This window comes from Borostomias antarcticus, assembly GCF_949987555.1.
Source record: "Borostomias antarcticus genome assembly, chromosome: 4".
Taxonomy (NCBI): domain Eukaryota; kingdom Metazoa; phylum Chordata; class Actinopteri; order Stomiiformes; family Stomiidae; genus Borostomias; species Borostomias antarcticus.
In genome coordinates, this window is record NC_140237.1 from 31,912,761 (window position 1) to 31,927,760 (window position 15,000).

Here is a 15,000-nt window from a genome sequence, read left to right on the forward strand (position 1 = left end):
TGTGTGTGTGTGTGATTGTAGCAGTACAGCGTGTGTGATTGTAGTAGTACAGCGTGTGTGATTGTAGCAGTACAGCGTGTGTGATTGTAGCAGTACACCGTGTGTGATTGTAGCAGTACAGCATGTGTGATTGTAGCAGTGTTAATTTTGACAGCAAATTATGATTTTGTTTTAGTCATAGTCTTTTGACTAAAATGCCATTTAGTTTTAGTCATATTTTAGTCATCTGACTTGTTTTAGTTTTAGTCTAGTTTTAGTTGACTAAATATCATTACGATTTTAGTCGACAAAATCTACCATAGATATGCTATGGACATGTGTCGCATACTTAGAAGCAGCTGCACAGCTTAAAAAAGTTATCATTCATAACGAGGAACAGCGAAAGAGGGATAATGATAGATGTGTGGACTGTGGTGTGGAAGAAAATGTTGAACACTTTCTGTTACACAGTTTGAGGGAGAAAGGCGGAGACTACGAGATGAAATCAGAGGCAGGATGAGATTGGATTCTAAGGGGATTATTGAGCACTGAGGTTGAGGGGTAGGACTCAGCAGGAAGGCACTTTTCACATCCTTGGGTGACAAGGGGCTCTTGAAAAGGATTGTGCCAGCGTCGTGCCAGCATTGTGCCAACATTGCGCCAGCGTCGGGCCAGCATTAATTAGTCCATTACTAGGCCGAGCAGTGAACAATTCAATTATGTCCACCTGAAAAAAAACAAAAGGGGTATGTATGGCTTTTTCTTTTTCAGACCAAATTTATTTTTATCTACAATCTTCATGAACATTCACAGTAGGCCAAGCAATTCTGATCATAGATCTGCCACCCAGGTGTGTCTAGTCCATTACTAGGCCGAGCAGTGAACAATTTAATTATGTCCACCTGAAAAAAAACATAAGGGTATATATGGCGTTTTTTTTTCAGACCAAATTTATTTTTTGTCTACAATCTTCATGAACATTCACAGGTATATAGGCCAAGCAATTCGGATCATAGATCTGCCACCCAGGTGTGTCTAGTCCATTACTAGGCCGAGCAGTGAACAATTTAATTATGTCCACCTGAAAAAAAACATAAGGGGTATGTATGGCTTCTTTTTTTTTCAGACCAAATTTATTTTTATCTACAATCTTCATGAACATTCACAGGTATATAGGCCAAGCAATTCTGATCATAGATCTGCCACCCAGGGGTCTCTAGTCCATTCCTAGGCCAAGCAGTGAACAATTTAATTATTTCCACCTGAAAAAAAACATAAGGGGTACTGTATGTATTGCGTTATTTTTTCAGACCAAATTTATTTTTATCTACAATCTTCATGAACATTCACAGGTATATAGGCCAAGCAATTCGGATCATAGATCTGCCACCCAGGTGTGTCTAGTCCATTACTAGGCCGAGCAGTGAACAATTTAATTATGTCCACCTGAAAAAAAACATAAGGGGTATGTATTGCGTTATTTTTTCAGACCAAATTTATTTTTGTCTACAATCTTCATAAACCTTCACAGGTATGTAGTACAAGCAATTCGGATCATAGATCTGCCACCCAGGTGTGTCTAGTCCATTACTAGGCCGAGCAGTGAACAATTTAATTATGTCCACCTGAAAAAAAACATAAGGTGTATGTATGGCGTTTTTTTTTTTCAGACCAAATGTATTTTTATCTACAATCTTCATGAACATTCAGAGGTATGTAGGCCAAGCATTTCTGATCATAGATCTGCCACCCAGGGGTCTCTAGTCCATTCCTAGGCCGAGCAGTGAACAATTTTATTATTTCCACCTGAAAAAAAACATAAGGTGTATGTATGGCGTTTTTTTTTTTCAGACCAAATGTATTTTTATCTACAATCTTCATGAACATTCAGAGGTATGTAGGCCAAGCAATTCTGATCATAGATCTGCCGCCCAGGGGTCTCTAGTCCATTACTAGGCCGAGCAGTGAACAATTGAATTATGTCCACCTGAAAAAAAACATGAGGGGGTATGTATGGCTTTTTTTTTTTTCAGACCAAATTTATTTTTGTCTACAATCTTCATAAACCTTCACAGGTATGTAGTACAAGCAATTCGGATCATAGATCTGCCACCCAGGTGTGTCTAGTCCATTACTAGGCCGAGCAGTGAACAATTTAATTATGTCCACCTGAAAAAAAACATAAGGTGTATGTATGGCGTTTTTTTTTTTCAGACCAAATGTATTTTTATCTACAATCTTCATGAACATTCAGAGGTATGTAGGCCAAGCATTTCTGATCATAGATCTGCCACCCAGGGGTCTCTAGTCCATTCCTAGGCCGAGCAGTGAACAATTTTATTATTTCCACCTGAAAAAAAACATAAGGTGTATGTATGGCGTTTTTTTTTTTCAGACCAAATGTATTTTTATCTACAATCTTCATGAACATTCAGAGGTATGTAGGCCAAGCAATTCTGATCATAGATCTGCCGCCCAGGGGTCTCTAGTCCATTACTAGGCCGAGCAGTGAACAATTGAATTATGTCCACCTGAAAAAAAACATGAGGGGGTATGTATGGCTTTTTTTTTTTTCAGACCAAATTTATTTTTATCTACAATCTTCATAAACATTCAGAGGTATGTAGGCCAACCATTTCTGATCATAGATCTGCCACCCAGGTGTGTCTAGTCCATTACTAGGCCGAGCAGTGAACAATTTTATTATTTCCACCTGAAAAAAAACATAAGGGGTATGTATGGCTTTTTTCTTTCAGACCAAATTTATTTTTATCTACAATCTGCATGAACATTCACAGGTAAATAGGCCAAGCAATTCTGATCATAGATCTGCCACCTAGGGGTCTCTAGTCCATTCCTAGGCCAAGCAGTGAACAATTTTATTATTTCCGCCTGAAAAGAAACATAAGGGGTATGTATGGCTTTTTTTTTCAGACCAAATTTATTTTTATCTACAATCTTCATGAACATTCACAGGTATGTAGTACAAGCAATTCTGATCATAGATCTGCCACCCAGGTGTGTCTAGTCCATTCCTAGGCTGAGCAGTGAACAATTTAATTATGTCCACCTGAAAAAAAACATAAGGGGTATGTATGGCTTTTTTTTTTCAGACCAAATTTATTTTTATCTACAATCGTCATGAACATTCACAGGTTTATAGGCCAAGCAATTCTGATCATAGATCTGTCACCCAGGGGTCTCTAGTCCATTCCTAGGCCAAGCAGTGAACAATTTAATTATTTCCACCTGAAAAAAAACATAAGTGGTATGTATGGCTTTTGTTTTTTTTCAGACCAGATTTATTTTTATCTACAATCCTCATGAACATTCACAGGTATGTAGGCCAAGCAATTCTGATCATAGATCTGCCACCTAGGTGTGTCTAGTCCATTACTAGGCCGAGCAGTGAACAATTTAATTATGTCCACCTGAAAAAAAACATAAGGGGTATGTATGGCTTTTTTCTTTCAGACCAAATTTATTTTTATCTACAATCTGCATGAACATTCACAGGTAAATAGGCCAAGCAATTCTGATCATAGATCTGCCACCTAGGGGTCTCTAGTCCATTCCTAGGCCAAGCAGTGAACAATTTAATTATTTCCACCTGAAAAAAAACATGAGGGGTATGTATGGCGTTTTTTTTGTAGCAGTACAGTGTGTGTGATTGTAGCAGTACACCGTGTGTGATTGTAGCAGTACAGCATGTGTGATTGTAGCAGTACAGTGTGTGTGATTGTAGCAGTACAGTGTGTGTGATTGTAGCAGTACAGTGTGTGATTGTAGCAGTACAGTGTGATTGTAGCAGTACAGCGTGTGTGATTGTAGCAGTAGGCCTACAGCGTGTTTGATTGTAGCAGTACACCGTGTGTGATTGTAGCAGTACAGTGGGTGTGATTGTAGCAGTACAGTGTGTGATTGTAGCAGTACAGCGTGTGTGTGTGTGTGTGTGTGTGTGTGTGTGTGTGTGTGATCGTAGCAGTACAGCGTGTGTTCTGGTCTCTGCCACCAGGTGGTGCTGCGGAGCAGAGCGGTCTGCACTCTGGGGACGAGCTGCTGCAGGTCCAGAACACCTCCCTGCTGGACATGACCCGCTTCGACGCCTGGAGCATCATCAAGGCCCTGCCCGAAGGACCAATCACAGCAGTCATCAGGAGGAAGAGGGAGGAGTCAGACTGAGGAGGACGGAGGCCCAGGAGGGACAGAAACCAGAAACACACCCAGACCACCGTCTGAAACTAACCTAAATCAAATGCCCAGCTCAGGCTGACCTCCTCTGGACTGACTGACCCACCGTCTCCAATGAGCTGAGACAGACCAAACACCAAAGATGGACGCCGCCCACCTGGATCATGGGTACTTGATCACATCATTGTTGTTCAGTGTAGTTTCCAGGGGCTCTGCTATCACAGACCTGCCTGTCTCACATTCCCAGTTGAAGAATCAGGGGCCAGTTTGATACTGGGAGAACTAGCAGCAAAAGCCACAAACTATCATTTCCTATTGCTATTATCCAGGACTGTGTACAATAATATTGTCATACATGTTGTCCAAAAAGCGTTTATGGTTACTGATATAGTAGGTTATAGTATTTAAGAAGGTACTTGAATTCATGCAAAAGACAATCAAATCCTTATTATATATTTTGTATGTACTGTATATTGAGACTAATACAGGTCAACTAAAACAGGTCCAACTTTGTGTGCTTGAGTTGTCATGGAATTTAATGACAACAATTAACCAGGTACTAGTCAAACACATGTATGGGGCGCACATCCTAATATCCATGTGGGATTAAGCATTTCATACTCAGCTTGAAATCCATATTTAAAAAGTTTAATATGCCTAGAGGAGTAATCTGTCTGGATAAATTATGATCAAATAAATTGAATAAACTTTAATTTGTGCCTGTGTGCCATTAACTTTCAGCATGGGTCAACAAAGCCCACATCATACTTACATGATACTACTGTGTTCATGGAGGAAGACAAGCGTACCCCCATTGGTGAATGTAACTGTCAGTCATTTTATTGATGATGCTGGTGAAATACAAAACCTATTGGATACAGTTCAATACAGTACAACGTAAACAGACAACAGTGTTTGATCCACTCACCGCTAAACAATAATAATCAGGTCATTGTTCATACAGTAGCAGCATTTGCTTTCTATCAGGAGGACAAATCGCATTCAACAGGTACCCTTAAACACACTTTACAAAATGCATGATCAAGTAATTGTAAAACAATATACCGAAGACAATAATCAGATTTTAGACAGTAACACGTACGTTTGATGCTTAGGTTCTAGTTAAGAGTACAATACACATATCAAACGATGCCATAATTTCACATGAACAGGAGGCAGTGACTCAAAAGCAAGCAAACGGGACTTGAGGATGAGCTGAATAAGGTTCATTATCGTTAAGTTATCCTCTCAGGATAAGGACAGTTGAAAGGTAGTCTTTGAATTCAAACGGAAACTTAATATTTGAGAACATGTCATCCGTACTATATATGGCTCGTTCGACATATAAGTGAGGTGGAGACAGCAGGCATGCGGGAGGCGAGTGGTGACGTTACAGTACTGAGAGTGAACAGCAACACCGCATGGCCAGTCTCAGTCCAGCACTAGAACAGCGCTCCTTACAGAGCCGCAGGGCGAAGGATTCGGCAGTCCTGCTGCTGTCCCGGTCACTGACCCCAGTGAGCTGAAAAGCGCCTGGACATGCAGCCAGTTGACGTCTGTTCCTCACTAGACGAAGCGGTTTGTGGAAAATATTGCCGTTTGCCCCCCCCCCCCCCCCGACTGAAAAAGACTGTGCTTAACTCTGTTTACACACTGAATGAGGCAGGAGTCCTTGGTTGAAGGGACGTGGAGACAGAGCACTCCCACAACCATTTCAAGTACTATATAAAGGAAATATATGAGGTATGAAACATTTCCCCAACCCTGGAGTGTGATTCCAGTAGGGAGAGTCTGAGTCCATGCAACGTGCATGCTACTGTGCTCAGGTTGAACGCGACGCAGGGAGTGGGGGAGGAATGGGCTGGATTCAACAGTAGCAGTACAAAAGAGAGGGGAGGAACACTCTAGTGTTTAGTATATACAAAATAAAGATGGGAATCCATTTTCATTATTTTCGTGGGGAAAAGGGGGGAAGGTCTTGCTGGATATAGAATGGTCAAGTCGTTACACTCGATCTCCACCTTCAGTCTGACCTGGCCTCCACTCTAACTGATTTCCGCGGGCGAGGGGGATTCAATTTTCCCTAACCAGTCACTACAGACCGACATGTCCGCCTAGATCTAGCTAGTCCCGCCGGTGGCAGTGATTGGCTAATCATTAGTTACCCCGGGGCGCTCATTGGACCAATCAATTTTGTAAAAAAAAAAAATATTGTCAGGATGCAGGATGCCAGACCAGAGTCAGTCAACTTGGTGGAGTGGGCGGAGTCTAAGGTCTGGACCTGGGCCAGTTAAACGCATCACAAAACAGGAATGTCAATGTAAAGAGATCTACTTATTTTTTTTAGAAGTAGAGTTTAGCAAATGTCAGCGCTCGATCTTTGGGTGCGATCTGTGTGTTTGTTTTCCATTTGCACGGCAGGCCAACTAAGAGGAACGCCAGAGCGCCCGCTGGTATACACCTACGTACATCTGTGTTTTTGGTGGAGATTTCTGACACATTGTGCCATTGTGATGTCATAGGAGAGATGAACTTACTGACTTCACCTGTGACATCAGAGCTAGGATCGATCCCATGTTTATCCCTTACATAGATAATATGCATATTTCCTCAAAATCTACATACAGGCGTTTTAAAGTTTTGATTGTAGAGAACATAGTTAGGCAGTGCTGGTCCCCTGCAGGCTGGTATCAATGTTCTTTGAGGGACTTGACGACCTTGGCCAGGTTACTGTAGAACTCAGCCATGCTGGAGGGGAAGAACGAGTCGACCACGGAGCGCGGGAGGAAACCGCCCAGGTCCGTCTGGAAGAAGCTGAACAGCTGGGTCTTGTTTGGTTCCCTGGGGGGAAATCAGGAAGATATGCGTGTTGAATGGGTGGTGAACGAGACGACTGGACGCCACTGCATTCAGCTCCCTGCTGCCCTCCTGTGGGGAAAGTGTGTCATTGTGACACATCCCCTCTGGGGTCCAAAAAGCTGCCTGTGAAAATGTAGTTTTCTAAAATGCTTCTCTGTGTCGGATAGTGCGTATAGCTCCCCTCTGACCGCACCCCAGCTGGTGTGTGTGTGTTTTGGGGGGGGGGGGGGGGGGGGGGCAGACGGCAGTGTACTCACCCAGATATGGGCACACACATGCAGCCGCACGGATGGTTCAAGCCCCTCACGTAGCCTGACTGGGGTGGGCAGCTAGGGTGGCCCACGTGGGTGGCTGCACAGGACAGAGACAACACACACACACACACGCACGCACACACACACACGCGCACACACGCACGCACACACGCACACACACGCACGTACACACACGGTCAGCTTAAAGGAGTAGTTTGGGATTTTAGCATCATAAGCACTGTTATAAGGTTATTTACAATCATATACATCACTCCACATACGTATTTTGAGAGACTTTTCCCTCTTGAGTTATCATTGCTCATTGTTCATGTCACAGCTTAGTAGGGCTGGGACTTTTGCCCCAAAATCATATTCGAAGTTCGTTTATTTATTAATAATAATATTCGAATATATTCGAATTATTATTAATAATATTTTTACCATTAAATTCTTACAGAAAGACCTACCTAGGTATTAAAATAAAGTTGTGCACATTCTGTCCACTAGTGGGCATTGTATCATAGGCAATATCGATAAGCAATGATGTTTTCAGAAGCAAATACAAGTCTTTGTCAACAACCGTTCTTTTAATTTATGTCAGACCCTGGCTTGAACAGTAGGTTTTCACTGTTTGACAAAAATAAATAAAAATAAGCCAGTCAGGCTAGGTACTGAAAGACAAATAAAAGATAAATAAAGGTAGTAGGATGTATATCCCATTAATCAAACATGTAGCCTAGGCTAAATCAGAACTTGCCATTATGGGCTATCTGGCTGCAGTATGTAAGACTCAACAACCCTCGTCAACCAGGAGCCGGTTGCACCAAGTCATTACTAAGTGGTGACTAGGCCTATAACCTAAGTGGTGACTAACTCGAGATTTGGTCACTACTAAATTTAAATGGGTTGCACCACTCACGACTAGTTCCTACAACTAAATATGTACACCACCCTGGGAGGTGGTGTAAGTGATGACTAGTGCGAGGAAGTAGCGTCTTCAACTCTGCTATTAGGACGGAGGTGGGCTGAAACATTGTAGCTAAATCTGTCGGTGGAAAAATTATTTTTTTTAGCAGATGTCTTAGTTATATCAAGATTAAGCTAACTATTGGCACCGGTGTGCTTATTGGTGTCATATTTAATAAGTTTGAGTAATTTCACGATCGAGCTAGCTAACCACCTTTAGCTCAATTGGCTCAGTTGCTGGTTAGCGATGAGAGGGGGAGTCCCAGCCGAGTTGATAACCCTCCGTTGCGGGTTGGGGGGAAGCAACGGTCGGCTGGGATCCTCATAGTTAACCAGCAACTGGTCAGTGGACTGTACCAGGCAGCCTACGGTATGTCTGAATCAAAGGTTATCAAACAAGCTTGGGAACTAGCTGGCTAGGATAATTTAAGCATAACAATCCAACGGCTAACTCCCCCAAAAGAACCCCTCCACTGCACAAGCACCAACCCCAATAATAATAAGCACAAGCTACCGAGTGCAACGTTAGCCCTGCTAACGGAGATAATGAATTTGGAGGAGAGTGTTGCAGCTGGTGCTAAACGAGGCAAAGGAAGAATATTTTGTGGACTATTATCACATCCATTTCACAGTTGGGATTATACAGAAAGGTGAGGATCGAGCCTGTGTTGGATGACCAACTCAAATGCCTGGCTAGCTCAATATTGTTGTAAGTTTAACATGAATCGCATATGCGAGCCGGAGCCCGTCGCTTTCACTGGATGACTCGTGAAGCATGCTACATTTATCTCGCATACTAAACATGTTTTCGTGGAGTAGTACAGGTATGTACTAAATCGTATGTAGTAGGCGAGTTGCAGTATGTACTATATAGTATATGGACATTCGGACACGGCCCAAGCTCCTTGGTAAGGGCTGGGTAAGGGCGATCAACCTCCTTGTTTACATTTTTACTTGCCGATTGGCTATTTGGATCCTGCCGTCACAGTCATACAACGACTATTTTTTAGTAACTAGTTAGTAGTTACTAGTTAAGACAACGCCTAAATTGCCGTGGTGCAACCGAAATAAGATACCAACTAATATGCGACTAACTAGTAGCAACTAAGAGTTTAGTCAGTGTTTAGGCGTGACTAAATGCTTGGGTTTAGACAAACTGGTGCAACCCAGTCTAGGGGTATAGATTTCGATCTCCTCCAGCGTGATTGTGGGCGTTGGCGAGGCCATTGTTCTGCTAACTAAGTGCTAACTAACGTCACCTCCTACAGGTCCAATAGCCTTGCTAATGAGCTCGCGATTGCAACTTCACCAGGCGTGAAAAACCCTCTGAATCTGAATCAAAAGCAACGTTTGCTAGCCAACACATTTACAAAACTTACAGGTTCGAATATTAAGGGCTGCCTAATATTCGTTCGAATACCAGTATTTCTGTCAATATTCGAATTATATTCGAATCCCGAAGTTCGGACTCCCAGCCCTACAGCTTAGTAAACAAAGGATCTGTACCACTAACATCTCAAGAGTGCAAAGTACCAAACTACTCATTTAAGCTGAAGCATCTTCCATCTTTAACTGTGAAGTAATAAAGGAAATGTCATAAAGGAAATATCATAAAGTTGCAATACAGTACAAAAGGTCAACGCACCGTTGGATGAAATGGTGCCATCTTCGTATTGCTTGACTAATATAACGTCTACGAAGTCTCGCGGGGCTATGATGCCCATAGCTGCTGATGGGGTGACTGTCCGGCAGACGGTGATGTCCTGTGAGAGACGAGACAGGACAGACACGCCGAACTGAGCACAGAGCACCAATCAGAGATCTGCGTGTGGTCTCCACTTCACTGTCATTGGTCGGAGTGTGTTGTGACATGGTTGTATGGGGTGCTTAACAACACAGATGATAATTAAGGCTAGATTGTGTGTGTGTGTGTGTGCGCGCTCACAGAGGAAGAGAACTGCACAGCAAGAACGTCAGGGATGAAGAACATACCTTGATGAAATAGAAGACAAGTGATATGATCAATGGAAGATCATTTATGGTGATGAGAAATGAAAAGACAAACTGACCGACGGATATCTTGTGTTGATACACAGTGGTTAGAGACACACCTCTGACCTGGTTTAGAGACACACCTCTGACCTGGTTTAAGACATACCTCTGACCTGGTTTGAGACATACCTCTGACCTGGTTAGAGACACACCTCTGACCTGGTTTGAGACACCTCTGACCTGGTTTAAGACACACCTCTGACCTGGTTAGAGACACACCTCTGACCTGGTTTGAGACACACCTCTGACCTGGTTAGAGACACACCTCTGACCTGGTTAGAGACACACCTCTGACCTGGTAAGAGACACACCTCTGACCTGGTTTAAGACACACCTCTGACCTGGTTTAAGACATACCTCTGACCTGGTTAGAGACACACCTCTGACCTGGTTTAAGACATACCTCTGACCTGGTTAGAGACACACCTCTGACCTGGTTTGAGACACACCTCTGACCTGGTTTAAGACACACCTCTGACCTGGTTAGAGACACACCTCTGACCTGGTTTGAGACGCACCTCTGACCTGGTTAGAGACACACCTCTGACCTGGTTTGAGACATACCTCTGACCTGGTTAGAGACACCTCTGACCTGGTTTAAGACACACCTCTGACCTGGTTTGAGACGCACCTCTGACCTGGTTAGAGACGCACCTCTGACCTGGTTAGAGACACACCTCTGACCTGGTTAGAGACACACCTCTGACCTGGTAAGAGACACACCTCTGACCTGGTTAGAGACACACCTCTGACCTGGTTTGAGACATACCTCTGACCTGGTTAGAGACACACCTCTGACCTGGTTTAAGACATACCTCTGACCTGGTTAGAGACACACCTCTGACCTGGTTTAAGACATACCTCTGACCTGGTTTGAGACACACCTCTGACCTGGTTTGAGACACACCTCTGACCTGGTTTAAGACACACCTCTGACCTGGTTTGAGACACACCTCTGACCTGGTTTAAGACACACCTCTGACCTGGTTAGAGACACATCTCTGACCTGGTTAGAGACACACCTCTGACCTGGTTTGAGACATACCTCTGACCTGGTTAGAGACACACCTCTGACCTGGTTTGAGACATACCTCTGACCTGGTTTAAGACATACCTCTGACCTGGTTTGAGACATACCTCTGACCTGGTTAGAGACACACCTCTGACCTGGTTAGAGACACACCTCTGACCTGGTTAGAGACACATCTCTGACCTGGTTAGAGACACACCTCTGACCTGGTTTGAGACATACCTCTGACCTGGTTTGAGACATACCTCTGTGACCTGCTCCAGGAGTTCAAACTTCTTCACGTTGTTGTCCCACTTCACTCTCAGCCCGTTGGGCACTGGTTTCAGACACTCCCACACCTTCTCTGGACTGCCGTTCAGAACGCCCTCCCCCTTGTACCTGCCAGAGAGGACAGCTCGGTCAGGGGTGCAGACAGGGCAAGATGGTGGAGGGCTGAGGGTTAGACCTCTAGACTCTAACGAGACGGGACACTAGCAACGACAACCAGCCCACGTCCCGGCCATTCGGTTTATCAGTAATATGATGCTGACGAGGCGCCCTGTCGGCGGTTCGATGGCCAGGGTGGGCGGTATTTAAACTGAGGAGTGAGTTCAACCAATAGGGTGGGCTGTATTTAAATTGAGGAATGAGTTCAACCAATAGGGTCGCCGGTAAAACAGTGGGAAAACAAGTCTGTAGGCTGTGTTTTAATCACTGTGGACTCTGAATTGCAATGAGTATATCTCTGTGTTGTTATTGTATTTCTTTATTTGTGTACTGATATGGACCTATCTGTCTGAAATAAAGTCTGTCTGTCTATCTATCTATCTATCTATCTATCTATCTGTCTGTCTGTCTGTCTGTCTGTCTGTCTGTCTGTCTGTCTGTCTGTCTGTCTGTCTGTCTGTCCATCTATCTATCTGTCTGTCTGTCTGTCTGTCTGTCTGTCTGTCTGTCTGTCTGTCTGTCTATCTATCAAATCTATCTATCTGTCTGTCTGTCTGTCTGTCTGTCTGTCTGTCTGTCTGTCTGTCTGTATTACCTAGGCCATAACACAGGCCATGTTGCTGTACAGGGAGGGAGGGAGGGAGGGAGGGAGGGAGGGACAGCTCTACTGTGACTCTTACACATTCCCAGGGAACTCCGTCGAGGGCCGCCAGGATACGATGACGTCATTCTAAAATGAACACACGGAGTCAAAACATACAAATCCCAGTTCGGCTGTCTGACGTTTCTGATGACGGGTTTGATGTCATCACTAGGAAAATTGGAACGCTGCTTTACTTAAACAAACATGCTGACTTTTCCGAGGCGTTTATTCCTCGTCATGCAGTGACACACACCACACGTGCAATGGACGGCGACACACACACACACACACACACACACACACTCACACACTCACACACACACACACTGAAGTAGTCGCCGAATTTTGTTCTCTGCATTTCTCCTATCCAAGCCGTCCTCCTCCAGGGGCAGCCAGGAGCAGTGGGCAGCCTCGTCAGTGGCGCCCGGGGACCAAGTCCAAGTGCTCAGTCCAGGTCCTGGTCAGGGACAGGACCAAAGAGCATCTGTTCTTCTGCATGTTTTTCATACTATGTTCTATGTGGAGGGAAGCTGGTTGAGCATGGGGAGAACATGCAAACTCCACACAGAAAGGTCCTGGTGATGAGAGAGATGCCACCCTAGAGCACTTTTATGCTCAAGGACAGTTCGACTTCGCTGCCGGGAGGCGGGAGCTGGGCTCGAACCGGGGACCTTCTGATCCCTGGCCAGCTGCTCTAGTTACCTCCCGAGCTACGGGGCCCCCCCGGGCCACTTGTCCCCCCGGGCCACTTGTCCCCCCGGGCCACTTGTCACGCCCTTTACGGTGACACAGTTGCGATGGCTAAACTACAGATACCTTCACAGAAAAGCATCAGCGTCTACAAAGAAAGCAACTACAGAGAAAAGCATGTCACCATACACAAGTCAGTCGTGGTATAACGTTGGCTAACTAGGTGGCCATAATGTTGACCACTAGGTAGTACTAACGTTAGCCTGGTTTACATGGAACAGCATCCTACAGCTTTAAAGCCAATGAAAAGTGCTCAATTCTAGTCCAGTACATAGAAACGCGTGAGGAAAATTGGCTCACTTGAGTCACTAGAATAATGCAGCTACGGTATCAGAAACAACCATATTCATGCATGTTTTTTTAGTGCAAATTGACAATTGAATTCCAGCAAATGAAATGGAGCCAGACTAAAGCTAGCACAGGCTAGCATAGATTATAGCTTTGAACTTGCAAGTTATTGCTTTCCACACCGATTTCTTGCAGACTTTCCATCCAGACTCGTCCTTGGCGTAGCTGTAAAGGCAGTCTGCTACTGTGTTGGCTGTGTGTTGGTAGTCCATGATGGCCACAGCTCTATGTGCATAAAATGATGGAGAGCTAGCCGGCTGCAGTAGCTTCCAGTGAGCTAGTGGCTAGCTATCTAACTATGTGTGTGATTCAATGTCTTGTGCAGTGATCTGTGCAGTTATCAGCTCTGACTTAAGCACTCGTGTGTAGATTGCGTATCATATCAACTGAGCAAAAAAACTCTAACGGTAAGTTAGCTATTTCCACTGTCAATGAAATGAAATTTTTATTCGGAAAAAGACGTTTCCTCGTTGACATCCGACCGTACTGAAATGCATGCTGGGAACTGCAGTTTGGGATGGACTTCAAACAGGCCAGGTCCGGCCTGGTTTATGGCTGATGGGCGTATTATACAGCTGTTCTTTTGATAGTTCTGGACACACATTTCATTGCCTGCCCTATGCACGTCCCTTTAGGTGGTGAAGTAAGACTTCTCTGGACATATACACACATTTGATTGAGTCAGCAGGGAGCTCTAGACTCACAAGTGCGTTGGATTGACCTTGAGTGGCGGTCATGTTAAATTGTGCTTATTCACATTATGGAATGTGCATATTAAGTAGAATGTCAAAGGGATGCGTTAAGAAATGAGACCTCATTTCCTGTTTACGCGGTGTTGCACTGACGTTGAGTGGCGGCCCCAATGTGTCCTACTCGGAAAAAAAGCTCCTGACAAAGTTATAGTTGCTCGTTATTTCCATAACAAACAAACTTGACAAATAATTTAATTAAATAATTTGTGAAAGATATGACTAGCCTGATATCTGACACTTGTTTTCACTGGCTTTTGAGGCCTGATAGCCTACAGTACATCCCTACATCCCTTGTTGTTTTGTGTCCTGTCCTTTTATTGTTCTGTGATTATGTGCACTTTATTCTGTTTTTTGTTTTATTTTATTTTATATATTGTACAGCACTTTGGTGCAACTTCGGTTGATTTTAAACGTGCTTTATAAATAAAGTTGACCTTGACCTTGACCTTGACTGAATTGTCAACACTCCGCAGCAAAATTTCAGTGGGTGGATTCGAACGTCTTGTTTGACTTTAAAATACTACAATTCAAACGAAGCACCTTTGGAATGCATTTATTCAACATTGTTATATAATTAGCCTACAGGATGCATGACTATGTAAGCATTTTGGAAAGGAAAAAAAATCAGCTGGATACATGCACAGAGAGTACAGTAGGCTACAACACTTTCCCAACGCGCAATCCACTTACAAAGCCTCCTTTGCATTCATTGTGCTTTACATCTTTATTTATCCCCTAAAAATAAAAATC

General features: G+C 43.9%; 2 protein-coding genes across 2 annotated transcripts in view; one reads left to right on the plus strand and one right to left on the minus strand.

Moving 5' to 3' along the window:
* Window positions 1-4,279, plus strand: part of il16 (interleukin 16) — a gene marked incomplete at its 5' end in the record, with an annotated part of 27,285 nt that extends 23,006 nt beyond the window's left edge. Inside the window, one exon of the mRNA XM_084437455.1 lies at window positions 3,995-4,279. Within this exon, the coding sequence (XP_084293581.1) occupies window positions 3,995-4,161 (167 nt within the window). The 3' untranslated portion in view covers window positions 4,162-4,279. The remainder of the gene's footprint in view (window positions 1-3,994) is intronic.
* Window positions 4,280-6,860: 2,581 nt separating this feature from the next.
* On the minus strand, window positions 6,861-13,710 carry stard5 (StAR related lipid transfer domain containing 5; the record flags this gene model as incomplete). Its single annotated transcript, XM_084436960.1, has 6 exons — window positions 6,861-7,011; window positions 7,287-7,380; window positions 9,895-10,012; window positions 11,577-11,709; window positions 12,438-12,487; window positions 13,621-13,710. The coding sequence occupies 6 exons, from the start codon at window positions 13,708-13,710 to the stop codon at window positions 6,861-6,863; spliced, it is 636 nt and encodes a 211-aa protein (XP_084293086.1).
* Between the last annotated feature and the right edge of the window lie 1,290 nt (window positions 13,711-15,000).